The sequence below is a fragment of the Lutjanus erythropterus genome, chromosome 16 (genome assembly GCF_056507025.1).
Source record: "Lutjanus erythropterus isolate fLutEry1 chromosome 16, fLutEry1.hap2, whole genome shotgun sequence".
Classification (NCBI taxonomy): Eukaryota; Metazoa; Chordata; class Actinopteri; order Lutjaniformes; family Lutjanidae; genus Lutjanus; species Lutjanus erythropterus.
Window position 1 is genome coordinate 17,321,399 of NC_139332.1, and position 27,926 is coordinate 17,349,324.

At 39.4% G+C, this 27,926-nt stretch overlaps 3 protein-coding genes and 4 pseudogenes across 4 annotated transcripts; 2 read left to right on the forward strand and 5 right to left on the reverse strand.

Moving 5' to 3' along the window:
• Positions 1-72: 72 nt before the first annotated feature.
• On the reverse strand, positions 73-27,641 carry LOC146312919 (lactose-binding lectin l-2 pseudogene; annotated as a pseudogene). Its single transcript, XR_014772030.1, has 2 exons — positions 27,349-27,641; positions 73-757 (listed from the first exon to the last, which is right to left on the reverse strand). The product of XR_014772030.1 is annotated as a lactose-binding lectin l-2 pseudogene (transcript).
• On the reverse strand, positions 6,009-6,808 carry LOC146312920 (ladderlectin pseudogene; annotated as a pseudogene).
• On the reverse strand, positions 11,042-11,847 carry LOC146312921 (C-type lectin domain family 19 member A-like). Its single transcript, XM_084739017.1, has one exon. It carries the CDS (start codon positions 11,788-11,790, stop codon positions 11,302-11,304), a length of 489 nt encoding a protein of 162 aa, XP_084595143.1. The 5' UTR covers positions 11,791-11,847; the 3' UTR covers positions 11,042-11,301.
• LOC146312922 (lactose-binding lectin l-2-like) lies at positions 16,329-17,000 on the forward strand. The gene has a single exon (XM_084738873.1). It carries the CDS (start codon positions 16,417-16,419, stop codon positions 16,915-16,917), a length of 501 nt encoding a protein of 166 aa, XP_084594999.1. The 5' UTR covers positions 16,329-16,416; the 3' UTR covers positions 16,918-17,000.
• On the forward strand, positions 18,726-19,381 carry LOC146312923 (lactose-binding lectin l-2 pseudogene; annotated as a pseudogene).
• On the reverse strand, positions 23,419-24,120 carry LOC146312924 (C-type lectin BpLec-like). The gene has a single exon (XM_084738976.1). The coding sequence runs from the start codon at positions 23,959-23,961 to the stop codon at positions 23,473-23,475; it is 489 nt and encodes a 162-aa protein (XP_084595102.1). The 5' UTR covers positions 23,962-24,120; the 3' UTR covers positions 23,419-23,472.
• LOC146312925 (lactose-binding lectin l-2 pseudogene) lies at positions 25,478-26,367 on the reverse strand (annotated as a pseudogene).
• Positions 27,642-27,926: the final 285 nt, after the last annotated feature.

Genomic DNA, 27,926 nt, shown 5'->3' on the forward strand with positions numbered 1-27,926 from the left:
AGTGTCCAGCATGCATGAAAATGAAGGTTAGTGAAATGATTTCTGTACACGTAAAAATTTGCACTTGTCTCTTTATTGTGCAGGCTTAATGCACATCCACTGAGCAACATGATCAGGTTAAATCAGACATATGGAACTATCTCAGTTGCTAAGGACAAGTTATACGTGTTGCACAAACAGAGGAAAGAGTTGAAGAACATCCTAAGTCATTCCATTTAAAATCTATGCCATTGTTGTTGTGTCCGCAGTTTTCATTTCCGCCTCCGTTGTTTGGTTCTGACTCACTCCAAAAGACAAAGTTGACTGCGCAGCCATCAGACCACATCCAGCTGCCTTCTTTGTGGACATCACTGAGTCCAATCCAAGTATGCCCCTCAGAGTGATCAAAGTTCTTGATCAGGTCTTTGATGAAATTCTCCTCCTCCAGACTGTGGATAGACACCAGGTTGGCTTCCTCTGACACACAGTAGAGCTCTGCATCAGCCCAGGTCAGACGTGTGGAGACGTACTTGTAGCAACGTCCGTTGAAGCTGAACCAGAACATGGGACAGTTTCCACGCTGCAGTTTCACTGGGTGATCATCTGGAGGAGACGCAGCACCCAGAGCCAGACCAAACAAGAACAGGAACAAGAGCATGTTGGTGTCAGAGTCTCTGTCACAGGTGGAGGACGAGGGGCTGATGTGTTGGTTGGAGGTGATCTGCACCGTTGAGTGACAGGCTGCTTTCTTTTATATGCTTCAGAGAGGGTGTCTGCACTGTTAGTGTGATATTATTGGTCAGTCACATGTGGCACTTCTTGTTGTGAACAAACATACAGTATCTGAACATGATGAAAATAAACCACCAGCTCACATGGAGTCACATAAATTTAGTCAAATAATTTATAAATGTAATCATTGGTGAGATGAGTTTTTAATACACAGACAAGAACTAAGCTGCTCCTAACACTAAAGTTTTGTTTTAAAGTGAGTTTTCACTGTGACTTTGTTTTGTATAGTTTGGGAAATCAGAGTTCTCCCCAGTCCCCTCAATTCATTTTGCTTTTAGATTGGTCAAATGTGGACAAAAAACTTGTGTGACAAATATTTCTACTTTCTTCTTCTTCACCCCCCCACCCCCCCAAACACACACACACACACACACACACACACACACATACACACACACACACACACACACACACACACACACACACACACACACACACACACACACAGATTCAGTGAGAAAATATTTTTAAGTGCACATATACTTGTTTGAGAGTTTACTGCTTCAGTCTTGGTTGCTGGCCCTGTCACAAACATCTGAACTTTATGCTGTTTGAACTTATAACATTTCATTATTATAAAGGCGTAGTCAAGGCTGAATTTTGTACCTGTGATCAAAACAGATGTGACACCTGTGTTGTTCCCATATTCCCATGTTACAGTATAGTACAAAGTCTTCAGTGTGTTCTCTCTCGCACTGAGAACTTTGTGTTTTTTGTATGCATGCAAATAGGTTTTAAACAACGATACTTTAAAAAAAGTAATATTTAAACAGTCATGACAGTGGCCAATAAAACACTAAATAGGTTTTATTTGCGTCGCCAAAAAAATAAAAGACAATGGAAGAAATTCAACAAATTCAACATTTTTATCTGCAGTACATCTTTTACAAAGCATTTAGCACGTGTATATTGTTTTACTGTTTGATGGGAATAAACAATATATGTTTTCCACCTAAATACACTTATTTTATTTTATTTATGAAGTAGATTAAAATGTTCTTTTTTGTCTTCTTGATGGGATGAAATGAAAACAATGAGATGCTCTCTTAACTCAGGCTAAATGAGTTTGTTTCTCATTCATGAAGCATTTTAATCATTTGATCATTTTAATAACATAAGTCAAGATAATATAAGGTGACGAGCAAATGGCAGCAAGAACATTTTGAATTGGGTCACAATGGTTTGTCGTTTTTAACAAGTGGCTCCCCAGAAAAAAGTCAGGGAAACACTGCATTACAGCATTGGACTCCAGAGGAAAAAGACAAGCATCATCACACTGACTTGCTCTTCTGCTGCCCTCAAGTGGCTGCAAAACATCTTTTCTTCTCAAGAATAAACTTCCACATTGCTGAACCTCTGATTGTGGCACACAAACTTCTGTCACCTCAAAAATGCATAAATAAACAATATATGACAATAAATAACCGGTAAAGGCCTGCAACAGTGTGTGTCAGACAGAGTGGCCAGCAACACCAGGGCCCCAAAGGGGACTGTCCTCTCTCCCTTCCTCATTCACCCCCTACACCACAGACCTCAGCTATTGCACAGAGACCTTCTACCGTTTTCTGATGATTCTGCCATAGCTGGATGCATCAGCAAGGGTGATGAGGATGAGTACAGGGCTGCTGTGGACAACTTTGTCACATGGTGAGAGCAGAACCATCTGAAGCTCAACATGGCAAAGTTGCCTTCAGTTGATAGGACACATTTTAGTTAGGACAGGAAAGGTGGAGATGGAGTGAGGGGACACCAACTGGGCTACCAGCATGATTTCTGATCACTTTGAATATGAACAGATCTCTAATTTATCAGCTCCAGCAGTCAAAGAATGACTGACTTGGTTTCTCTTACAAATGAAAAGCTGAACTATAATCCAATAAAACACAAAGTACTCAATTCAACACACATTTAGGAGTTTTGCTCCTAAAGCCTCACTTGGTCTGGTGTGAAACTAGCTCATGGTGGTGGCTAATGTTAATTGTTCTGCCACTAATTTAGACCCACCTATTTTGGACAGTGCTTGGACAAACATCAACCACGAAATAAAAGACAAGCAATAAATGTTCACTATTCATTAACAGTTGTGGAATTATGTCATACTTATACACTATCAATAATGAGTATATGGCACAGGCATATCTGACATCTAATGCCAGGAACCTTCCAAAGTAATATGTCCTTCACCCTTTGCAGTTACCTACAAAGATCACAGGGCAATGTTCTACCAGAGGCTGCAATAGATCCATAAAGATGTTGACAGTTTCGTTTCATTTTGGCACTGAGCTCCTTATTGGAAAACCCCCACCATTTTAGATTCAGGGACTACTACCTGCTTTAGAGTTTCAAGAGTCAGTGAATCTTGTATTTTTCTACACACAACCCCATCTCTGAGCTCCAATCTTCTCCATTGGTTTCACAGTCTCTTTACTGATTGTGGAAGCAACAGTCTATGAGCAGAATCAGGTAATCCACCTTGCTCCAAATATCTTTGAATTTGGCAGAAGCTGGGGTCATCCAGCAGTCACGGTCTCTCCAGCTGGTGTACCAGTCCCCTCCAGTGTCTGGGACTTCCACTGTTCTCACGGGCAGGTCTTCCTTCTGCTCTTTGGAAGGCTGATGTCCAATCTGCGGGGGTAGGCGGGAGCCTGGGCAGAACATCAGCATTAGTGTGGTCCCTTCTGGGGCGATATTTGATGGTACAATCAAAACTGGGAAGTTGGGCAACCCACCTTTGCTCTACAGTTCCTAGCTTTACAGTTTGCAGATGGACTGGTGGGTTTTGCACCCCACAGATAGTCTTCAAATTTTGCCCACAACTGCCCATTTCATAGCTAGCAGTTCAAGTTTAAAGGAACTGTAACTGGCATCATTACGCTCAGATGGGTGAAGGTTTCTACTAACATATGCAATGACTTGTTCCAAACCATCCTGTTCTTGGGCCAAAATAGCTCCTAAGCCACAGTTACATGCATACTTACATACATACATTTGTTTCTGGAACAGGCGACACTTGTCAGGGTGAAGCTTGAGGCCGTAACGACTAAGGGCCTGGAAAACCTTTTCAAGATGGTCCAGGTGGGCTGAAAACATTGCTGCATTAGTCTCTGGAAGGTTGCAGGGGCATTACCAAGGACAAACGGCATCCTCTCCAACTCAAACAAGCTGAAAGGGGTGATAAATGCTGTTTTCTCCATATCACTGTCCTCCACCTCAATCTGCCAGTACCCACTTGCTTAGTCGAGGGTAGAGTACCATTCAGCTTGTGTGAGGCTGGTTAGGGAGTCTTCAAGCCGGGGAAGGGGGAAGCATCTTTGTGTGTGGCATTATTGAGTTTACGGTAGTCTACCAAAATCACCAGGTTCCACACTTTTTTTGGACTAGCACAATGGGGGCCACTCAGGGACTACTGCTCTCCCTAATAACCCCACCCTTCAGCATACCTTGCAAAAAGCTGCGGATATCTTTAGGATTTGGGTTACAGGCCTATACCTCTTTGATGGGTTTTGCAGTACCTGTTGGGATCCTGTACTTGATTATATTGGTGCTTGCATGCCAAAAGACAAAGGTCACTACACAACCATCAGACCACATCCATCCTCATTCCTTCTGGGTTTCACTGAATCCGATCCCAGTAGGTCTCTGAGAATTAACAAACTTTAACAAAGTTCTGTTCCTCCAGATTGAGAATAGACACCAGCCTGGCGCCCTGTGACACACAGTAGAGCTCTGCATCAGCCCAGGTCAAACGTGTGGAGACGTACTTGCGGGACAGTCACCAAACTGCAGCTTCACTTGATTTGTTTGTGGAAGTAACCCCTTTAAGTGGGCATGTAGCACCTTTTTATTTCAATACTTATACACTATCAATAATGAGTATATGGCACAGGCATATCTGATATCTAATGCCAGGAACCTTCCAAACTAATATGTCCTTCACCCTTTGTAGTGACTTCAGCTCCAAAGTTAAATTTTACATATTATTTATGACAGTCAAATTCACAAGAAATCATATCTTTAACATAAATTATTACTCTTACAGGTCCCATATTGACTGTTTTATTCTTGTGCTTCTGAAGGTAGATCAATGCTCTGCACAACTGTGTTTTGTGTTTTTAGAGTTTTTGACAAAAAATCATGATATTGGATCTTTTCCTCCTCTTCCTTCTCCTTTCCCCTCCATGGTTATCAGTTGTGCTTAGATGTTTCTTCTTACTATTTTGTGACGGATTGCAACCATTGCTTTTGAGGTTGCATTCTGCCACCACCAACTTTATCAAAAGCATTGTTGCCTGTGAGTTGCATGGTAGCAGTTTGCTAAAAGGGAGGATGCACCTGTTATAAATATTAAGGAGGATTTTGCCCTAAATCTGTTTATGCATTAACTAGTACACTGGCCATGGGTTAATAATTTATCAAGTTAATCAGGTTAATAAACTCTCCCCAAGACCAAACTTCTAATGACACTAAATAAATAAGGCCACCTTATTTGTTCAAAAGTTTTCTGTTGGAAGGAAAGCAGAAATGTCAATTACATGAGGATTTATTTGCAAAAACATTAAACAAGGCTCTAAAATGAAAGCAAGGAAATAAAAAGACAAGCAGGAACTGTTAATTATTCATCAACAGTTGGTGAACTGTGGCACATTCACATGAGATCTAGGGCCCTATGTTATGCTGATCTAAACCGAAAGTTCAAAGCGCAAAGCACAATGGTTTTAATGTATTCAAGGTGTGTCAAAATCCACCTTTGCTGTCTTGCAACAGGGGTCAAGACAGCAAGACTGTCTGCAGAGACCCTGCCCTTTGCCTGTATTTTGGTAAAAGTCTTTGGTCTACCCGTCAATGACAAAGCAATTTCTAGTTCTGATATCTATTATAGTCACTACGATCACACAGCAAGTGATTTATCAGAGGCTGCCACAGATACATAAAGATTATGTCAGTTCCTTTTATTTTTGCATTAAACTTTCCATTAGAGAAACTCCCAGAATATAGGACTGTTACAACTATTGCGCTATCCGGTGAGCAATACATTCATCACTGCTTCAAAAACAATGCAAGTTTGATCTATCCATATTACAAAGGTCTTTTTCTCATTGTTTCATATATTTTTCGATATTATGTTTGATGTGAAATTAACTTTAAATATCTCAATAGGTCCAACAAGAGCTATAGTTAGTGAGTTTGAACTTAAAAGACATAACAATATTATCATCAAACTGTTTTATTTAGTTGCATAAGAAAAACATCTTTTCTATACATATTATCAACAGTTCAATTAGTTTGCTTATAAATTTCTACATTTTTCGTGGATCATGAAGAAAAAATGAAAACTTTGAAAGATTCAACAATCATGAAAATGAGGGTAAATGAAACAATTTCTGCACATAGAATTTCACACTTGTATCTTTATCATACAGACGTATCGTATTATAATGCATTATTAAACAGCAACTGATTGAAAAGTGAATCAGATTCAATCTTCATAGTTGTTAAGGACAAACTGTACGAGATGCACAAACAAAAGGGAATGCCCGATAACAGTGATTGTCGTTCCACCTCATGTTGCTGCCACTATATCCTTGTGCACAGTGTTCAAGTCCCACAGCATTATTTGGCTCTCCAGCGTTCCAGTAGGTAAAGCCAACTGCAGACCCATCAGACCACATCCATGCTCCTTCCTTCAGGATGTCACTGAGTCCAATCCAGGTAAGTCCCTGACCATGGTCAAAGTTCTGGATCAGGTCTTTGACAAAAGTCTGCTCCTCCAGACTGTGGATAGACACCAGGTTGGCTCTCTGTGACACACAGTAGAGCTCTGCATCAGGCCAGGTCAAATGTGTGGAGATGTACTTGTAGCAGCGTCCGTTGAAGCTGTACCAGAACATGGGACAGTTTCCACGCTGCAGCTTCACTGGATGGGCAGCTGGAGGAGACGCAGCACCCAGAGCCAGACCAAACAAGAAGAGGAACAAGAGCATGTTGGTGTCAGAGTTTCTGTCTCAGTCTTTGGAGTATGTGAGCCGTGCAGTTGGATGTTATGGAGAATCATGCAGACACAGTTGAGAGGCCACCTTCTTTTATATGCTTCAGAGAGGGTGTTTGTGCGGCTGCTGTGATGTCATTGGTCCATACACTTGGCAAACACTTTCAGCTGTAAACAACTACAGTGCTTCTGAACATCAAACCTATAATTTATTAATTCCAATGTATTTTAACAGTTAAAACACAGCTTTAGAAGAGGTATCAGCTGTCAGATGGTCGAGGGGACATGAGGAGAGGTGTATTGCTTTGTGGTTGACAATTTTTTTTATTTTCATTTGCTAAATAACAACATTCCAAACATGGGCATATATTTTCACATCAGCTATATTACAATAGTACAAAGCCTTCAAAGTGTCTTCTCTTATATTGGGAACTTTCTGTTTTTAACAGGCAAACAGGATAAACAACTTCGGTTAAAAAAACAACTTTACACAGTCATGACAATGGCTGATAAAACACTAAATACACCTTCCTGTAGGTTTCCTGTCCATTACAGCATTTGATACCAGAGGAAAAAGAATAGCATCAGCACACTGACTTCCTCTTCTGCTACCCTTGAGTGGCCACAAAACAAAGTATTTTTACATTCTAGCACTGCAGCTTCAAACCACAAACATAATTTATTCTCAAAAACTTCCACATTGTTAACCTATGAATGTGGCACATGAACTTCTGTCACCTAAAAAATGCATAAAAAAAACAATATATTTGCAATAAATAACTAGTATGTCACAATTATTCTGCTCTTTGAACACAGTGATGAGAGATCGTCATAGCTCGTGGTGGTGGCTAATGTTAATTGTTCTTCCACTAATTTAGACCCACCTATTTTGGACAGTGCTTGGACAAACATCAAACACGAAATAAAGGACAAGCAACAAATGTTCGCTATTCATTAACAGTTGTGGAATTATGTCATACTTATACACTATCAATAATGAGTATATGGCACAGGCGTATATGATATCTAATGCCAGGAACCTTCCAAACTAATATGTCCTTCACCCTTTGCAGTGAGTTACAAAGATCACAGGGCAATGTTCTACCAGAGGCTGCAATAGATCCATAAAGATGTTGACAGTTTCGTTTCATTTTGGCACTGAGCTTTTTATTGGAAAACCCCCACCAGGTAAATTCTGGTTTTTACGTAAATGAACAATAATTTAAATCCCATTGCTCTGTTTTATTAGTTCTGATCACTTTAGAAAAAATAATCAGAATTATTTAATGGTAATTTCAAACTTTTGAATAAGAAAAGGAGTGGTGGCTAATGTTAATTGTTCTTCCACTAATTTAGACCCACCTATTTTGGACAGTGTTTAGATAAATATCAACCACGAAATAAAGGACAAGCAATAAATGTTCACTATTCATTAACAATTGTTGAATTGTCATACTTATACACTATCAATAATGAGTATATGGCACAGGCATATATGATATCTAATGCCAGGAACCTTCCAAACTAATATGTCCTTCACCCTTTGCAGTGAGTTACAAAGATCACAGGGCAATGTTCTACCAGAGGCTGCAATAGATCCATAAAGATGTTGACAGTTTCGTTTCATTTTGGCACTGAGCTCCTTATTGGAAAACCCCCACCATTTTAGATTCAGGGACTACTACCTGCTTTAGAGTTTCAAGAGTCAGTGAATCTTGTATTTTTCTACACACAACCCCATCTCTGAGCTCCAATCTTCTCCATTGGTTTCACAGTCTCTTTACTGATTGTGGAAGCAACAGTCTATGAGCAGAATCAGGTAATCCACCTTGCTCCAAATATCTTTGAATTTGCAGAAGCTGGGGTCATCCAGCAGTCACGGTCTCTCCAGGGGGTGTACCAGTCCCCTCCAGTGTCTGGGACTTCCACTGTTCTCACGGGCAGGTCTTCCTTGTGCTCTTTGGTAGGCTGATGTTGAATCTGCGGGGATAGGCGGGAGCCTGGGCAGAACATCAGCATTAGTGTGGTCCCTTCTGGGGCGATATTTGATGGTACAATCAAAACTGGGAAGTTGGGCAACCCACCTTTGCTCTACAGTTCCTAGCTTTACAGTTTGCAGATGGGCTGGTGGGTTTTGCACCCCACAGATAGTTTTCAAATTTTGCCCACAACTGCCCATTTCATAGCTAGCAGTTCAAGTTTAAAGGAACTGTAACTGGCATCATTACGCTCAGATGGGTGAAGGTTTCTACTAACATATGCAATGACTTGTTCCAAACCATCCTGTTCTTGGGCCAAAATAGCTCCTAAGCCACAGTTACATGTGTCTGTGTAAACAATGAAAGGCTGTGTATAATCTGTATAGGGTAAAATGGGAGCTTGAACTATGTTTTGCTTCAGCTATTTGAAGGCCGTCTCACACTCTTTAGTCCACTGGATGGTCTGAGAATGTCTTCCCCAGCTCCAGCTTATGCCCCTCAGGAGTTCATTCAAAAGTTTAGCAATTTTTGAAAAGTCTTTCATAAACAGTAATATTCCATAAATCTGAAAAAGGATCTCACCTGTCTGACTGTGGTGGCGGTGTCCCAGCTCTGGACAGCATTTACTGTCTCTGGGTCAGGCACAGCTCCCTGGCTGCTGACTTTGTGCCCCAGAAACTTCATTTGTTTCTGGAACAGGCTCCACTTGTCAGGGTGAAGCTTGAGGCCGTAACGACTAAGGGCCTGGAAAACCTTTTCAAGATGGTCCAGGTGGGCTGAAAACATTGCTGCATTAGTCTCTGGAAGGTTGCAGGGGAATTACCAAGGCCAAATGGCATCCTCTCCAACTCAAACAAGCTGAACGGGGTGGTAAATGCTGTTTTCTCCATATCACTGTCCTCCACCTCAATCTGCCAGTACCCACTTGCTTAGTCGAGGGTAGAGTACCATTCAGCTTGTGTGAGGCTGGTTAGGGAGTCTTCAAGCCGGGGAAGGGGGGAAGCGTCTTTGTGTGTGACATTATTGAGTTTACGGTAATCTACCAAAATCACCAGGTTCCACACTTTTTTTGGACTAGCACAATGGGGGCCCCTCAGGGACTACTGCTCTCCCTAATAACCCCACCCTTCAGCATATCTTGCAAAAAGCTGCAGATATCTTTAGGATTTGGGTTAGAGGCCTATACCTCTCTTTGATGGGTTTTGCAGTACCTGTTGGGATCCTGTACTTGATTATATTGGTGCTTGCATGCCAAAAGACAAAGGTCACTGCACAACCATCAGACCACATTCATCCTCATCCCTACTAGGTTTCACTGAGTCCGATCCAGGTAGGTCCCTGAGAATGTTCAAATTTCTGCATCAGATCTTTGACAAAATTCTGTTCCTCCAGATTGAGAATAGACACCAGGCTGGCGCCCTGTGACACACAGTAGAGCTCTGCATCAGCTCAGGTCAAACGTGTGGAGACGTACTTGCGGGACAGTCACCAAACTGCAGCTTCACTTGCTTTATTTGTGGAAGTAACCCCTTTAAGTGGGCATGTAGCACCTTTTCATTTCAATGATGAATTAAGTAGGCACAACAATTAAGGCGTAACATGGAGGTGAAGAACCACCCAACATAAACCGGAGTCATTAAAACATTCAACAAATCTATTAGGGCAGCCATTCTCAAATACAGACTGCCACAGCCCACAAGCCTTTAGTCACAACTCTGAAAAACACACAAGACTAATCGTACAAATGATGAGATTTAAGGTAAATTCTGGTTTTTACGTAAATTAACAATAATTTAAATCCCATTGCTCTGTTTTATTAGTTCTGATCACTTTAGAAAAAATAATCAGAATTATTTAATGGTAATTTCAAACTTTTGAATAAGAAAAGGAGTCCAATTCTGGATAAGAAAAACCTTCAGCTGCAAAGTTAAATTTTCTGATATCTATTATAGTCACTACGATCACACAGCAAGTGATTTATCAGAGGCTGCCACAGATACATAAAGATTATGTCAGTTCCTTTTATTTTTGCATTAAACTTTCCATTAGAGAAACTCCCAGAATATAGGACTGTTACAACTATTGCGCTATCCGGTGAGCAATACATTCACCACTGCTTCAAAAACAATGCAAGTTTGATCTATCCATATTACAAAGGTCTTTTTCTCATCGTTTCATATATTTTTCAATATTATGTTTGATGTGAAATTAACTTTAAATATCTCAATAGGTCCAACAAGAGCTATAGTTAGTGAGTTTGAACTTAAAAGACATAACAATATTATCATCAAACTGTTTTATTCAGTTGCAAAAGAAAAACATCTTTTCTATACATATTATCAACAGTTCAATTAGTTTGCTTATAAATTTCTACATTTTTCGTGGATCATGAAGAAAAAATGAAAACTTTAAAAGATTCAACATTCATGAAAATGAGGGTAAATGAAACAATTTCTGCACATAGAATTTCACACTTGTATCTTTATCATACAGACGTATCGTATTGTAATGCATTATTAAACAGCAACTGATTGAAAAGTGAATCAGATTCAATCTTCATAGTTGTTAAGGACAAACTGTACGAGATGCACAAACAAAAGGGAATGCCTGAGAACAGTGATTGTCATTCCACCTCATGTTGCTGCCACTATATCCTTGTGCACAGTGTTCAAGTCCCACAGCATTATTTGGCTCTCCAGTGTTCCAGTAGGTAAAGCCAACTGCAGACCCATCAGACCACATCCATGCTCCTTCCTTCAGGATGTCACTGAGTCCAATCCAGTTAAGTCCCTGACCATGGTCAAAGTTCTGGATCAGGTCTTTGACAAAAATCTGCTCTTCCAGACTGTGGATAGACACCAGGTTGGCTCTCTGTGACACACAGTAGAGCTCTGCATCAGCCCAGGTCAGACGTGTGGAGATGTACTTGTAGCAGCGTCCGTTGAAGCTGTACCAGAACATGGGACAGTTTCCACGCTGCAGCTTCACTGGACGGGCAGCTGGAGGAGACGCAGCACCCAGAGCCAGACCAAACAAGAAGAGGAACAAGAGCATGTTGGTGTCAGAGTTTCTGTCTCAGTCTTTGGAGTATGTGAGCCGTGCAGTTGGATGTTATGGAGAATCATGCAGACACAGTTGAGAGGCCACCTTCTTTTATATGCTTCAGAGAGGGTGTTTGTGCGGCTGCTGTGATGTCATTGGTCCATACACTTGGCAAACACTTTCAGCTGTAAACAACTACAGTGTTTCTGAACAACAAACCTATAATTTATTAATTCCAATGTATTTTAACAGTTAAAACACAGCTTTAGAAGAGGTATCAGCTGTCAGATGGTCGAGGGGACATGAGGAGAGGTGTATTGCTTTGTGGTTGACAATTTTTTTTATTTTCATTTGCTAAATAACAACATTCCAAACATGGGCATATATTTTCACATCAGCTATATTACAATAGTACAAAGCCTTCAAAGTGTCTTCTCTTATATTGGGAACTTTCTGTTTTTAACAGGCAAACAGGATAAACAACTTCGGTTAAAAAAACAACTTTACACAGTCATGACAATGGCTGATAAAACACTAAATACACCTTCCTGTAGGTTTCCTGTCCATTACAGCATTTGATACCAGAGGAAAAAGAAAAGCATCACTACACTGACTTCCTCTTCTGCTACCCTTGAGTGGCCACAAAACAAAGTATTTTTACATTCTAGCACTGCAGCTTCAAACCACAAACATAATTTATTCTCAAAAACTTCCACATTGTTAACCTATGAATGTGGCACATGAACTTCTGTCACCTAAAAAATGCATAAAAAAAACAATATATTTACAATAAATAACTAGTATGTCACAATTATTCTGCTCTTTGAACACAGTGATGAGAGATTGCTGCAGAGGACTCAGCTTCAGTCCATGGGACGCACGCTCTACCAACTGGGCTTGGTCTGGTGTGAACCGTATGTCCTAGCTTGTGGTGGTGGCTAATGTTAATTGTTCTTCCACTAATTTAGACCCACCTATTTTGGACAGTGCTTGGACAAACATCAAACACGAAATAAAGGACAAGCAACAAATGTTCGCTATTCATTAACAGTTGTGGAATTATGTCATACTTATACACTATCAATAATGAGTATATGGCACAGGCGTATATGATATCTAATGCCAGGAACCTTCCAAACTAATATGTCCTTCACCCTTTGCAGTGAGTTACAAAGATCACAGGGCAATGTTCTAACAGAGGCTGCAATAGATCCATAAAGATGTTGACAGTTTAACGAAGTTCTGTTCCTCCAGATTGAGAATAGACACCAGGCTGGCGCCCTGTGACACACAGTAGAGCTCTGCATCAGCCCAGGTCAAACGTGTGGAGACGTACTTGCGGGACAGTCACCAAACTGCAGCTTCACTTGATTTGTTTGTGGAAGTAACCCCTGTAAGTGGGCATGTAGCACCTTTTCATTTCAATACTCATACACTATCAATAATGAGTATATGGCACAGGCATATCTGATATCTCTTGCCAGGAACCTTCCAAACTAACATGTCCTTCACCCTTTGCAGTGAGTTACAAAGATCACAGGGCAATGTTCTACCAGAGGCTGCAATAGATCCATAAAGATGTTGACGGTTTCTTTTCATTTTGGCACTGAGCTCCTTATTGGAAAACCTCCATAATACTTCTTGATAGCATTACAATCAGCTTAAGTACATTAGTAGGGTTTTCACACAGTTTATTCTTTCAAAGAAATGATTAGTTTCTTTCAGAGGGTTTAAAGATATAAAGACATGCTTTGGTGGAAAAACAAAGTCATTTTCTGCAAAAGACATTCCACTCTTTCCCTCTGGACTTTACTCATATCCTTCAAGATCTTGATCAAGATGTGAAGTATTCAGTTTTCTAATGATTTAGAACAGTGTTGAGCTCTTCCAGTAAATCAAATGTAGTGCAGCCCCTGCACTGCTCAGATAAAGCCTATTTTAGACAGTGACAGGGGAGTGTTGAAGGAATGTTCATTTATGCACAAATTAATTCTTCCTAACATTTATTAGTAAGGGCTATTTTGAATTGGGTCACAATGGTTTGTCGTTTTTCAAAAAGTGGGTCCCCAGAACAAAGTCAGGGAAACACTGTATTACAGCATTGGACTCCAGAGGGAAAAGACAAGCATCATCACACTGACTTGCTCTTCTGCTGCCCTCAAGTGGCCACAAAACATATTTTCTTCTCAAAAATAAACTTCCACATTGCTGAACCTCTGATTGCGGCACACAAACTTCTGTCACCTCAAAAATGCATAAATAAACAATATATGACAATAAATAACTGGTAAGCAAACTGTGTGTCAGACAGAGTGGCCAGCAGCACCAGGGCCCTGCAGGGGACTGTCCTGTCTCCCTTCCTCTTCACCCTCTAGTTGAACTGTTGTTTGTGCCACAGACACCATGGAGCTGCTGCACTCCTTCTCAGCTATTAAGAAGCTCTCCCTCAAATCTGAGCACAGCTCTGCCTGCTTCTGCTGCATGCAAACTCTTCACAGCCAAACAAAGCCAGATAGACTCTGTTAACTTAGAAAACCAGCTACTGGTGAAACAGTGACAGAAATGCTAGCATGTTTAAGAGTTTAAGGCCCTTACCTCGCTGTTTAATTGTATTGAGAGAAGTTTAAACTGTTCTATGCAGGTTCAAAAACATTTTAGTTATTCTTTTAACAGACAAAATTCCTACTTTTTGTCTACATTTGTTTACAGAACAGTGTAATTTTTAAACACTTTATTGTTTGTCCATGAAATTAGCTTTGAAAGAAGATATTTTATGCAGGTAAATCAAATCATCATCAACATCTGCTGTTGACAATACAATAAAAAATCCAATGGTTAAAAAGTAACTAATACTCTGAGTAGTTTTTGAGAAGAGTACTTTGTATTTTTACTTAATAATGTTTTAACACCAGTACTTTTACCTGTAATTGAGTACAATTTAAGTGATGTAACAGTACTTGTATTTGAGTACAAATTTTCAGTATTCTTTCGACCTCTGGATTTAAATTACGTGCTATTCTTCATTTACGTAAACACCAGAATTGATCTTAAATCTTGTCAGTTGTACTATTAGTCTTGTGTGTATATTAGAGTTGTGATTAAAGGCTTGGATTTTCAGATTTCAAATTGGGCTGTGGCATTCTGTATTTGGGAATGGCTGCTCTAATAGATTTGTTGAACATTTTAATGACTCTGACTTACTTTTCTTTGCCTCCAAGAGGTTACGTCCACAAACAAAAGACAGAAAAGAGGACGAAGAAGTCAGTTATGACCAGTGTTGGGCAAATTACTTTTAAAAGTAACTAGATACACTACTGATTACTACAGAAAGTAGTGGAGTTACAGTAACATGTTATTCAGTAACACGTTATTCGCAACACTGATAATGGCTGCATGTGTGTTTCTGTACGGTACTGTGGATGTATTTATTTTCCCATTTCATGGATGTGTAGATACATGTAATAAAAATGAATGTATCACCTTTAATACTCTATCAAATGCAGTCAAGGAAAACAAAAAAAAAAGTTCCCTCAAAGTTCACATGACAAAGGAAACAACCTAGATTACGTATATAAACCTTAAAGGACCTGTGATTTAGTGGCTTCTGGCAACAAGTTTTCCGATTGCAAACACCTCATTTCCCCCTTTACTTGAGTAAAAAAGTTGAATCAGTACTCTTACTTTTACCAGTCTTCAGTCGTTTTTGCACAAGTATCTGTACTTTTACTCAAGTACAGAATGTGGGTACTTTTGCTACCTCTGCTTGTCATAGAGTAGACTCTTCCATAAGTGGGTTCACTGCTACTGCTGCACTACTATAAATAGAAGAGAGGATCTGCTTGAGTGGAGGGGCTGCACTCCTGCAAGAAAAAAAAAAAAGAAAAGAAAAAAAAAATCCCATTATAAATACGATAGCTAAATACTTAAGATCTCCAGGGTCTGGCAGGAAATGACCAAGGCCACAAGTAAAGGGCAGTTTCTCATATTCTCGGGAAGAAAGATATTGGTGGTTTGAAGCTGCAGTTCAGGAATGTAAAACTATTTGTTATGTTTTGTGGCCACTTGATGGCAGCAGGAGAGTGTCAGTGTCAGTGTGATGATGCTTGTCTCTTTCCTCTGGTGTCAAACGCTGCAATGGATAGGAAACCAACAGGAAGGTGTTTTTAGTGTTTTATCAGCCATTGTCATGACTGTTTTAAGTTTTGCGTTTTATTTTAAGCAAAGTTGTTTATCCTGTTTGCATGTTAAAAAACACAAAGTTCTCAATGTCAGAGAAGACACTTTGAATGCTTTGTACTATTATAATATTGCTGATGTGTAAATATATGTATATATATTTGGTATGTTGTTTTTTTTTACCAAATACAAATGAAAAGGATAGTCAAATTAATAAAGGGTTTATGTGACATCTTGGGGTCTTGTGTTCTTTCTGGCTTATGTTCAGATACTGTGTAGTTGTGTACAGCTGAAAGTGTTTGCCAAGTGTATGGACCAATGACATCACACCATCTGTGCAAACATCCTCTCTGAAGCATATAAAAGAAGGTGGCCTCTTAACTTTCTCTTCAAGATTCTCCATAACATCCAACTGCACGGATCACGTACTCCAAAGACTAAGACAGAGACTCTGACACCAACATGCTCTTGTTCCTCTTCTTGTTTGGTCTGTCTCTGGGTGCTGCGTCTCCTCCAGCTGACCATCCAGTGAAGCTGCAGCGTGGCGGCTGTCCTCCATTCTGGTTCAGCTTCAACGGACGCTGCTACAAGTACGTCTCCACACGTCTGACCTGGGCTGATGCAGAGCTCTACTGTGTGTCAGAGGGAGCCAACCTGGTGTCTATCCACAGTCTGGAGGAACAGAAGTTTGTCAAAGACCTGATCAAGAACTTTGACCACTCAGAGGGGTATACTTGGATCGGACTCAGTGATGTCCACAAAGAAGGCAGATGGATGTGGTCTGATGGTTGTGCAGTGAACTTTGTCTTTTGGCTTGCAAAGGAGCCAAACAACGGAGGAGGAAATGAAGACTGTGTTAACAACAATCATGGCTCAGATCTGAAATGGAATGATTGGCAGTGTTCTTTAACTTTTCCCTCTGTTTGTGCATCTCGCATAATCTGTCCTCAGAAAGTGAGGTAGTTCCATGTTTCTTCAACCTGGTTGCTGTCTGTCTCTTGCTCTGTTGACATACATTAAGCCTCCACAATAAAGATACAAATTTACACTTTCATGTGTGTACAGAAGTTATTTCACATCTTCATTTTAATGAATTTCAGACATTCTCCAGTGGTTGATTAAAGGGAATATTTGCACACCTTTTCAATAATCTAAAATATAACGTTAATCATATGCTACTACTACCACTACTACTGCTACTACAACTACTACTTCTTCTACTACTACTACTACTACTACTACTACTACTAATAATAATAATAATAATAATAATAATAATAATAATAATAATAATTACATAAAACATTGTTATCTCATGTTATCTGGACATGTTGCATATCTTTTTGTTTCCTGTGGAATTGGCTGTATCAGATTATGAGTTGATGCTGTATTCAGTTAAGATTGAGTTATTTCTAAAATACTGCTTGTCATATATACAGAGTTTTTCTAGTTTATCGACCACTCAAAGTGTTTTTATAGTGAAATGCCACATTCAGCCATTATTAGGGTTCAGTATCTTGCCCAAGGACTCTTTGACATGCAGACTGGAGTTTGAAATGATTAGTAACTCATGCTACCTCCTGAGCGACCCTAAAGATGTTGTGATACAATTTTGTGGAAGGATCTGGAAGAATATGAGTAAAGTCCAGGTAGAAAGGGTTGTATGTCTCTTAATAATTTAGTTTTGGTTTTCCATCATAACATGTTTTTATATCTTTAAGCTCTCTGAGAGATACTCATCTTTTCTTTGAAAGAATAAACAGTGTAGGTCTATTTAACTGGATCCACTACTACTGCTGTGACACAATGCTATCAAAAAGTATTTTAGGGGTTTTCCAATGAAAAGCTCGGTGTCAAAATAAAAAGGAACTATCAACATCTTTATGGATCTATTGCAGCCTCTGTTAAATCACGTGATCTTAGGGTGAAGGATACATTAGAATGAAAGGTTCCTGGCATTTCTCTGGAGTAGATGTCAGAAGTAGATATGCCTGTACCATATACTCATTTAGGGATAGTGTATTATCATCCCAGAATTCAACAACTGTTAATGAATACTGAACATTTATTGCTTGTCTTTTATTTCCTGGTTAGTGTTTATCCAAACATTGTCTGTAAAACAGGTTGGTCTAAATTACTGGAACCAAAAGTGTGCCAACATTAGCCACCACAGGACATACGGTTCACACTAGACCAAGTGAGGCTTTAGAAGCAAAACTCCTAAATGTGTGTTGAATTGAGTGCATTGTTTTCCATTGGGTTTTAGTTCAGCTTTTCATCTGTAGGAGAAACCAAGTCAGTCATTCTTTGACTGCTGGAGCTGATAAATTAGAGCCGTGGTCTGTTCATATTCAGAGTGATCACAAAGCACGCTGGTAGCCCAGTTGGCAGAGCGTGCGTCCCATGGACTGAAACTGAGTCCTCTGCAGCAGAAATTGTTAGTGTTACAGCTGCACCCATTCAAGAGAGACTAGAATAGAAGTATAAATATATAAGCATATAGAAATATAGAATATAGAAAAGTAAGATGGAAATATCATGTAGACATAAAAAAAAATATTTTAGAAACATTTTTAGAAAATAAAATTAAAAAAATTTAATTAAAATACTTTCTGGCTTATGTTCAGATACTGTGTAGTTGTGTACAGCTGAAAGTGTCTGCCAAGTGTATGGACCAATGACATCACACCATCTGTGCAAACATCCTCTCTGAAGCATATAAAAGAAGGTGGCCTCTTAACTTTCTCTTCAAGATTCTCCATAACATCCAACTGCACGGATCACGTACTCCAAAGACTAAGACAGAAACTCTGACACCAACATGCTCTTGTTCCTCTTCTTGTTTGGTCTGTCTCTGGGTGCTGCGTCTCCTCCAGCTGACCATCCAGTGAAGTTGCAGCGTGGCGGCTGTCCTCCATTCTGGTTCAGCTTCAATGGACGCTGCTACAAGTACATCTCCACACATCAGACCTGGGCTGAAGCAGAGCTCTACTGTGTGTCAGAGGGAGCCAACCTGGTGTCTATCCACAGTCTGGAGGAACAGAAGTTTGTCAAAGACCTGATCAAGAACTTTGACCACTCTGAGGGACCTACTTGGATCGGACTCAGTGATGTCCACAAAGAAGGCAGATGGATGTGGTCTGATGGTTGTGCAGTGAACTTTGTCTTTTGGCATGCAAAGGAGCCAAACAACTTCGAAGGAAATGAAGACTGTGTTCACAACAATCGTGGCGCAGATCTGAAATGGAATGATCTCTGGTGTTCTGAACCTTTTCCCTCTGTTTGTGCATCTCGCATAATCTGTCCTCAGAAAGTGAGGTAGTTCCATGTTTCTTCAACCTGGTTGCTGTCTGTCTCTTGCTCTGTTGACATACATTAAGCCTCCACAATAAAGATACAAATTTACACTTTCATGTGTGCACAGAAGTTATTTCACATCTTCATTTTAATGAATTTCAGACATTCTCCAGTGGTTGATTAAAGGGAATATTAGCACATCTTTTCAATAATCAATAATAGTAAAATATAATGTTAATCATTACATAACACATTGTTATGTATCTGGACATGCTGCATATTGACCAGAAAAGAGACAAATCTCATACAATTAAATACAAATGATAATAATAAATAATAAATAAACAAATAGAGCTATGGACACTGGTGGCTGCAAGGAGAAATATTAAAAAACGGAAGTAGGATCAGCTTTAAAATTCTTTTATTTACTTTTAAATCCCTAAATGGTCTCGCCCCGCCCTACCTCTCCGAACTGCTGCAGCCTTATACCCCCCTCCGCTCTCTCAGGTCAGCTGATCAGCTGTTCCTGAGTGTACCTAAAACTAAGCATAAGTTCAGAGGTGACCGTGCCTTTGGTGTAGCAGCTCCTAAACTATGGAATGATCTGCCTCTCCACATCAGACAGGCCTCCTCTATGTCTGTTTTTAAATCACATCTTAAAACCCATCTTTTCTCCCTGGCTTTTAACATCATGTGAGATGTTGAATGTATTGTTATTTTTTTATTTTATTTTATTGCTCCTTTTAATTATTTATACGTATGTATATATGCATATATATGTATATATATATATGTTTATATGTATGTATGTGTATGTATGTGCATGTGTGTGTATATATATATATATATATATATATATATATATATATATATATATATATTTGTTCAATTTTTTTTATTTTTATTTTTATTTTTTATTGCTTTAAACTGTATAGCTGTTTTATGTCTTTTAATATGTTCTTGTATTTTATTTCTGTACAGCACTTTGGTCCACTGTGGTTGTTTTAAAGTGCTTTACAAATAAAGTTGGATTCGATTGGATTGGAAGTAAAGCTACAATCACAACAAAGATAGCTGCACAGTTTTTACACACCATGCAGCATACACATGTACAAAACACTGTTGCTAGGCAACACAGTGGTTGTTGGCATGCACTCACCTGTCTGAATGTGAGCTTTATGCAGCACAAAGTCCTCAACAATCTGCTCCCAGTTCAGCTTCTTTGTTTGACCATTCTCAGTTCATATTGGTTAACAGACTTGCACTTTACTTTATACAGAGTTTTTCTAGTTTATCGACCACTCAAAGTGTTTTTATATCAAAATTCACATTCACATTCACCCGTTATTGGGGTTCAGTGTCTTGCCCAAGGACTCTTTGACATGCAGACTGGAGTTTGAAATGAATAGTAACTCATGCTACCTCCTGAGCGACCCTAAAGATGTTGTGATACAATTTTGTGGAAGGATCTGGAAGAATATGAGTAAAGTCCAGGTAGAAAGGGTTGTATGTCTCTTAATAATTTAGTTTCGGTTTTCCATCATAACATGTTTTTATATCTTTAAGCTCTCTGAGAGATACTCATCTTTTCTTTGAAAGAATAAACAGTGTAGGTCTATTTAACTGGATCCACTACTACTGCTGTGACACAATGCTATCAAAAAGTATTTTAGGGGTTTTCCAATGAAAAGCTCGGTGTCAAAATAAAAAGGAACTATCAACATCTTTATGGATCTATTGCAGCCTCTGTTAAATCATGTGATCTTAGGGTGAAGGATACACTAGATTGAAAGGTTCCTGGCATTTCTCTGGAGTAGATGTCAGAAGTAGATATGCCTGTACCATATACTCATTTAGGGATAGTGTATTATCATCCCAGAATTCAACAACTGTTAATGAATACTGAACATTTATTGCTTGTCTTTTATTTCCTGGTTAGTGTTTATCCAAACATTGTCTGTAAAACAGGTTGATCTAAATTACTGGAACCAAAAGTGTGCCAACATTAGCCACCACAGGACATACGGTTCACACTAGACCAAGTGAGGCTTTAGAAGCAAAACTCCTAAATGTGTGTTGAATTGAGTGCATTGTTTTCCATTGGGTTTTAGTTCGGCTTTTCATCTGTAGGAGAAACCAAGTCAGTCATTCTTTGACTGCTGGAGCTGATAAATTAGAGCCGTGGTCTGTTCATATTCAGAGTGATCACAAAGCACGCTGGTAGCCCAGTTGGCAGAGCGTGCGTCCCATGGACTGAAGCTGAGTCCTCTGCAGCAGAAATTATTAGTGTTACAGCTGCACCCATTCAAGAGAGACTAGAATAGAAGTATAAATATATAAGCATATAGAAATATAGAATATAGAAAAGTAAGATGGAAATATTATGTAGATTATTATGTTTTACAAAATAAAAATAAACTATTTTTAAAAATGAGCATTATACATTAAATTATATACAACAATAGAAAAAATAAAAACAAGAGGTGTAAAAATATGTAAACAATAAGAATATCCAACTATATATACAACAGTGGTACACATACTTGTGTAAAACAACAGTATGCTGAAGATGGGGACAATTGTGATTGGACACCCATATTATAATAAGAGTATAGGCTGATTAAATGCACAGTATAAATAAATAATGTGGCGATGATGCCAGTGTAGTCTATGAACTGCACTATTGAATTGTTATTATTGCACAGAGTATTAAACACTTGAAATTATTGCACATATAACCATATTGATAAGACAGTATTGCACATGTGAAGATAGATGAAATATAAATAATAATCTTCTGATGACTAATGAGTAGCTTCTGACAGTGTTGATGTAAGTCCAGCTAGCCTTGCATATCAGTTTGTTGAGTCTGTTGGCATCCACCACCCTCAGCCTGCTGCCCCAGCATGCAACAGCAGCACTGGCCACCACAGACTGATAGAAGATCCTGAGCATAGTCCAGCAGATGTTGAAGGACCTCAGTTGCCTCAGAAAATAGAGATGACTCTGGCCCTTCCTGTAGAGGGCGTCAGTGTTCTTTGCCCAGTCCAGTTTATTGTCAGTGTGTACACTGTAAAATCTAATAAGTTGGGTGCACTCAAAAAATTATGCAAGCATGTGATAATTAACCAGAGTCTGTCTTTGACAGAGAGTCTGTAATTCATAGACAAGGCCTAAACTGCTCATGACACTTTAAAAGTTAGTTTTCACTTAAACGTCTGCCTTATAATGAATCAAAGATTTAAAATTCGGCCCAGTTCTTCCTCAAGTTTAACCACTCTTCTTGTTTCCTTATTCCATCTGAGTAGTTTTTTATGTGTTGTTGATATATAAACCTGCTTTTGCTTAATTTCCTTGCAATAAATGTTGTCTTGTGATCTGACAAGCCAGTGAGAAGATTGAAGGATTTAATGATTCTATTGGGCTTTTTTCTGAAAATTAGATCAATTTGTGTCTTTGAGGTATTTGTTTTTCTAGTGGTTCCATCTGTTAATTGTGTCAGCTCAATCAATTGTTGTCAAATCTTGTGCACACACACCCCGAGGGAAAATTACCTTATGGGACTATGTTTATTCAACAGCACTTGGACTGTATGCAGGGTGCAGGGATGAGAAAGAAAAAAACACACAGGCATTTGAGTTGTTATATAGGTTTTACGTAATTCAAGTATAATTTGGTACAATAGAGTCTAAGTATATTTGGTTCAAATCTAGAATTACATACAATTTGCAGTGACAGCATTAGTAATCATTTAGGTGTGTGGTGTTAGTTTATGGTCTCTGTTGTAATGTGTCCCTAACTACCCTGCAATAAAGACCTAAAACTGTCTAATAACGAACATATCATTATAGAATTTGATGATAATGATGACTTTTTACATGTTGTTATGTATATAAGTGTACTGTCAGGGAGCTTGTTATGCTTGTTGTCTACTGAAAAATAAAGTGTGATGAAAATACTTTGATCTCATTCCCGTTTATTGTTAATTCTGTATTATATTTTTATTTTGAACAATAAAGAAATGGATTTGAATTAAATACATAAAAATGATTCTTTTGACTCATAACTAGTAAAGTATGTGCCAAATATTAGTGGAAATTAATGTGAAAAAATTAAACTTGAATATTTACTGTTTTTTATTATCTTTATTTCAGAGCTCAAATGTCTTTACACAGAGCAACAGGTGGTGAGTTGAATCAAACGTAATTATCTCAGGTTCTTCTAAAGACAAACTGTGCGAGACTCACAAACAAAAGCAAGTGTGTCAGAACACTGTCCATCATTCCATTTCAAATCTGTGCCATAATTCACTCGCCCACAGTCTTCAATTCCTTTATAGTCATCTGGCTGTCCTGCATCCCAGTAGACAAAGTCAACTCCAGATCCATCAGACCACATCCATCCTCCTTCCTTCTGGGTGTCGCTGATTCCAATCCAGGTCGCTCTCTGAGCGGGGTCAAAGTTCCTGATCAGGTCTTTGATGAAATTCTCCTCCTCCCGACTGTGGATAGACACCAGGTTGGCTCCTTCTGACACACAGTAGAGCTCTGCATCAGCCCAGGTCAGACGTGTGGAGACGTACTTGTAGCAGCGTCCGTTGAAGCCGAACCAGAACATGGGACAGTTTCCACGCTGCAGCTTCACTGGATGGTCAGCTGGAGGAGATGCAGCACCCAGAGCCAGACCAAACAAGAAGAGGAACAAGAGCATGTTGGTGTCAGAGTCTCTGTTGAAGTTTTTAGAGTGTGTGATCTGTGCTGTTAGATATTATCAAGAATCTTGCAGAAACAGTTGAGAGGCCAGACAGTCTCTGTCACAGGTGGAGGACGAGGGGCTGATGTGTTGGTTGGAGGTGACAGGCTGTTTTCTTTTATATGCTTCAGAGAGGGTGTCTGCACTGTTAGTGTGATATTATTGGTCAGTCGCACTTCGTATTTTTAGTTGTGAACAAACACACAGTATCTGAACATGATGAAAATAGGCCATCAGCTCACCTGGAGATGTCACATAAATTTAGTCAAATAATTTATAAGTGTTTCATCATTGTTTGCATGTCCACCCTGATAAAGACTGTCTGATGTCAAACACATGATGTCATAACACAAAGTTCTGTTTTAAAGTAAGTTAGCTATGATAAAATGAATCAAAGATGCTATCAAATGTTTTGGGAAATCACAGTTCTCTCCTGTCGACTCAGTTCATTCTGCTGTTAGAGCTGAAATGTGGATGAAAACTTGTGGAACAAATGTTTCTTCTTTATTTTATGTCACCCCCACAGAGCCTCAATGAGAAATTATTTTAGAATGCATGCCTCCATTACTTACACCATAAACATAAACTTTATGCTGCTAAAACTCACAACAGTGCGATTTTGGCATTATAAGTAAGTGTTAAGTTTTGTGTGCGCAAATCATTTATTCACATGCTGGGTAGGAAGTGTACCTGGGATCAAAACAGCTGTTACACAGAGAGGCTGCTCACCACAGTGGGTGGGGCTGGAAGTTGTGTAGTCTCACCCCAAAACCAACAGGAGGCCAGTTTGATACCCTCATATACCCTCATATACATACATATATATATATAATCACACTCCTTGGGTGGAGCTTCCTGGAGCTGAATCAGGTCAGCGAGCACTACTTGTTTACACCTGTGCTATTCCCACATTTATGTGATTCTCAGAGATGGTGATGAAAAGCTGAAAAATTCTGTACAGTGAAATTGCTGTTTGATATTAATTTAGTTAATACGTTGCACGATAAAGACATTTATTATTTGGGCATCCCAGTACTCACTTGGTAGAGCATGTGCTCAGTGTCCTGTAGAGGCCTGGGTTTACAGGGTTGGGAGGGTTACTTTAAAAATATTCAGAAACAATTACAAATTATCTGTTAAACATGTAGTCAGTAACCTTATCCAAGTATTACAATATTTAAATAATGTGATTCGATTACTTTCCACTACTTTTTGATGACCTCTTCACTAAATATGGTGAAATTGTTAAGCTTGTAATGTTTTAGGTTCATTGCAGATTAATTAGGTTTTGTCCAGTTATTTCTTCCTTTGTAATGTGTGACTGCACGTTTAGATCAGTAGCGGTAGGTTAATTATGCATTTTTAAATGTACTTTGTCAAGTATGTTTTTCAGACTTCACAGTCAAACTTCAAATAAACTTGGATTTATGTGTAGTGATGAAGAAAATACAGATTATACATATGAGAGTTCTGTACACACACATAAAAGTGTAAATTTGTATCTTTATTGTGGAGGCTTAAGGTATGTCAACAGAGAGAGATGTGAACAGTGATCAGTTTGAATCAGACATATGGAACTATCTCAGTGGTTAAGGACAGGTAATGCGAGTAGCACAAACAGAGGGATAAGTTACAGAACATGGGCGATCATTCCATTTCACATCTGCGCCAAAATTGTTGTGAACACAGTGCTCATTTTCTCCAGCATTGTCTGGCTGTGTTGCACTCCAAAGGACAAATTTGACTGCGCAGCCATCAGACCACATCCATCTGCCTTCCTTGTGGACATCACTGAGTCCAACCCAAGTATACCCCTCAGAGTGGTCAAAGTTCTTGATCAGGCCTCTGACGAAATTATGTTCCTCCAGACTGTGGATCGACACCAGGTTGGCTCCCTCTGACACACAGTAGAGCTCTGCATCAGCCCAGGTCAGACGTGTGGAGACGTACTTGTAGCAGCGGCTGTTGAAGCTGAACCAGAACATGGGACAGTTTCCACGCTGCAGCTTCACTGGATGGTCATCTGAAGGAGACGCAGCACCCAGAGACAGACCAAACAAGAAGAGGAACAAGAGCATGTTGGTGTCAGAGTCTCTGTCACAGGTGGAGGACGAGGGGCTGATGTGTTGGTTGGAGGTGATCTGCACCGTTGAGAGACAGGCTGCTTTCTTTTATATGCTTCAGAGAGGGTGTCTGCGCTGTTAGTGTGATATTATTGGTCAGTCACATGTGGCACTTTTCATTGTGAACAAACACACAGTATCTGAACATGACGAAAATAGGCCACCAGCTCACCTGGAGATGTCACATAAATTTAGTCAAATAATTTCCATCCACCCGTTTTCTGTGACCACTTATTCCGGAAGGGTCACGGACTGCTGGAGCCTATCCCAGCTGACATTGAGCAAGAGGTGGGGTTCACCCTGGACAAGTCGCCAGTTCATCTCAGGGCTGACACATGTAGACAAACAACCACTCACACTCACATTCACACCTACAAGCAATTTAAAGTCACAAATAAACCTAGCATGCATGTCTTTGGACTGTGGGAGGAAGCCAGAGAACCCAGAGAGAACCCACGCAGACACAGGGAGAACATGCAAAGAAAGGCCCTGCCCCAGCCAGCTGGGGGTTCGATGTCAGGACCTTCTTGCTGTGAGGCGGCAGTGCTAACCACTGCACCACCGTGCCACCCTAGTCAAATCATTTCTAAATTAAATTATTGTTTTGCATGCCCACCCTGATAAAGGCCCTGATGTCAAATATGATGTCATAATACTAAAGTTCAGTTTAGTAGTTAGTTTTCACCTCGACTTCTGTCATAAAATGAATCAAAGACACTCTAAAATGGTTTAGGAAATCACAGTTCTCTCCTGTCATTATCTTAGTGTTGAAATGTGGATGAAAACTTATGTTGGGTATTTACTGCTCCAAACAACAAATATAAACTTTATGTTGCTAAAACTCACAGCAGTGTGATTTTACTATTATAAGTGAGTGTTAAGTTTTGTGTGCATTAGACATTCACATGCTGGGTAGAGAGTAAACCTGTGATCAAAACAGCTGTTATATTAAGAGGCTGGAGCTCAAATGGATCAAATTTGGCTCTTCAACAAACACTACTTGGTTACACCTGTGCTGTTCCCATATTTATGTAAGGCAAAACACACAACTATGAAGAGTGGGAGCAGACGTGGAAAAGCATTTTAATAATTGTAATAATTAACAATAATCTGTAGAATTAAATGTCTTCATGCCATTGTCGTCTAATGCTAATTCTGTTCATATTAAATTATTATTTTGCATAATAAAGAAATGTATTGTTGGGGCATCCTGGTAGCTCACCTGTTAGAGCGTGTGCCTCATGTCCAAAGCCTCAGTCCATCCTGCAGAGGCCTGGATTTGCAGGGTTCAGAGGGTCCAGCTATTACTCCTTTTTTTATGTGTGAAGGCACATTTAGATTAACAGCAGTAATTATACACATTTACATGCACTTTGTTACATATGCCACATTTCACTTTCAAACTTAATATAAGCAGCACAGCAACTTCACACCATCCTGGTCACCAGCAGCGCCACCTTTAGTCCAAAAATCTGTCCCAGAAGTAGTATTAGTGGTATAGACAGGTGAGCTAGCTAACTGTGTAGCCACCATTAGCAGTTGGTGGGTCGTGTTTGTAAATGTTTGAATTAGATATGGTGTCCTGGGGTGATTACAGCATTTTCACATCCAGAAAGTCTGAACTGGAATGTGATGTTGTTTCTCTTTTGTGATTTAAAGACAAAATAATGATAGAATCAACCCAGTGATGCATTTGTCACTAGAGGTCATGTGATAATGAACTGACTGTTAGCTTGACTACTTCATTTGAGACCAGAACGCTGTTGTGAGACTCTCTGAGTGTTGTAATGTCTGCACACT

Excerpts from the sequence above, each read along its gene's own strand:
- LOC146312921 (XM_084739017.1), bottom strand. The coding sequence starts at position 11,790 with ATGCTCTTGTTCCTCTTCTTGTTTGGTCTGGCTCTGGGTGCTGCGTCT.
- LOC146312922 (XM_084738873.1), top strand. The coding sequence starts at position 16,417 with ATGCTCTTGTTCCTCTTCTTGTTTGGTCTGTCTCTGGGTGCTGCGTCT.
- LOC146312924 (XM_084738976.1), bottom strand. The coding sequence starts at position 23,961 with ATGCTCTTGTTCCTCTTCTTGTTTGGTCTGGCTCTGGGTGCTGCATCT.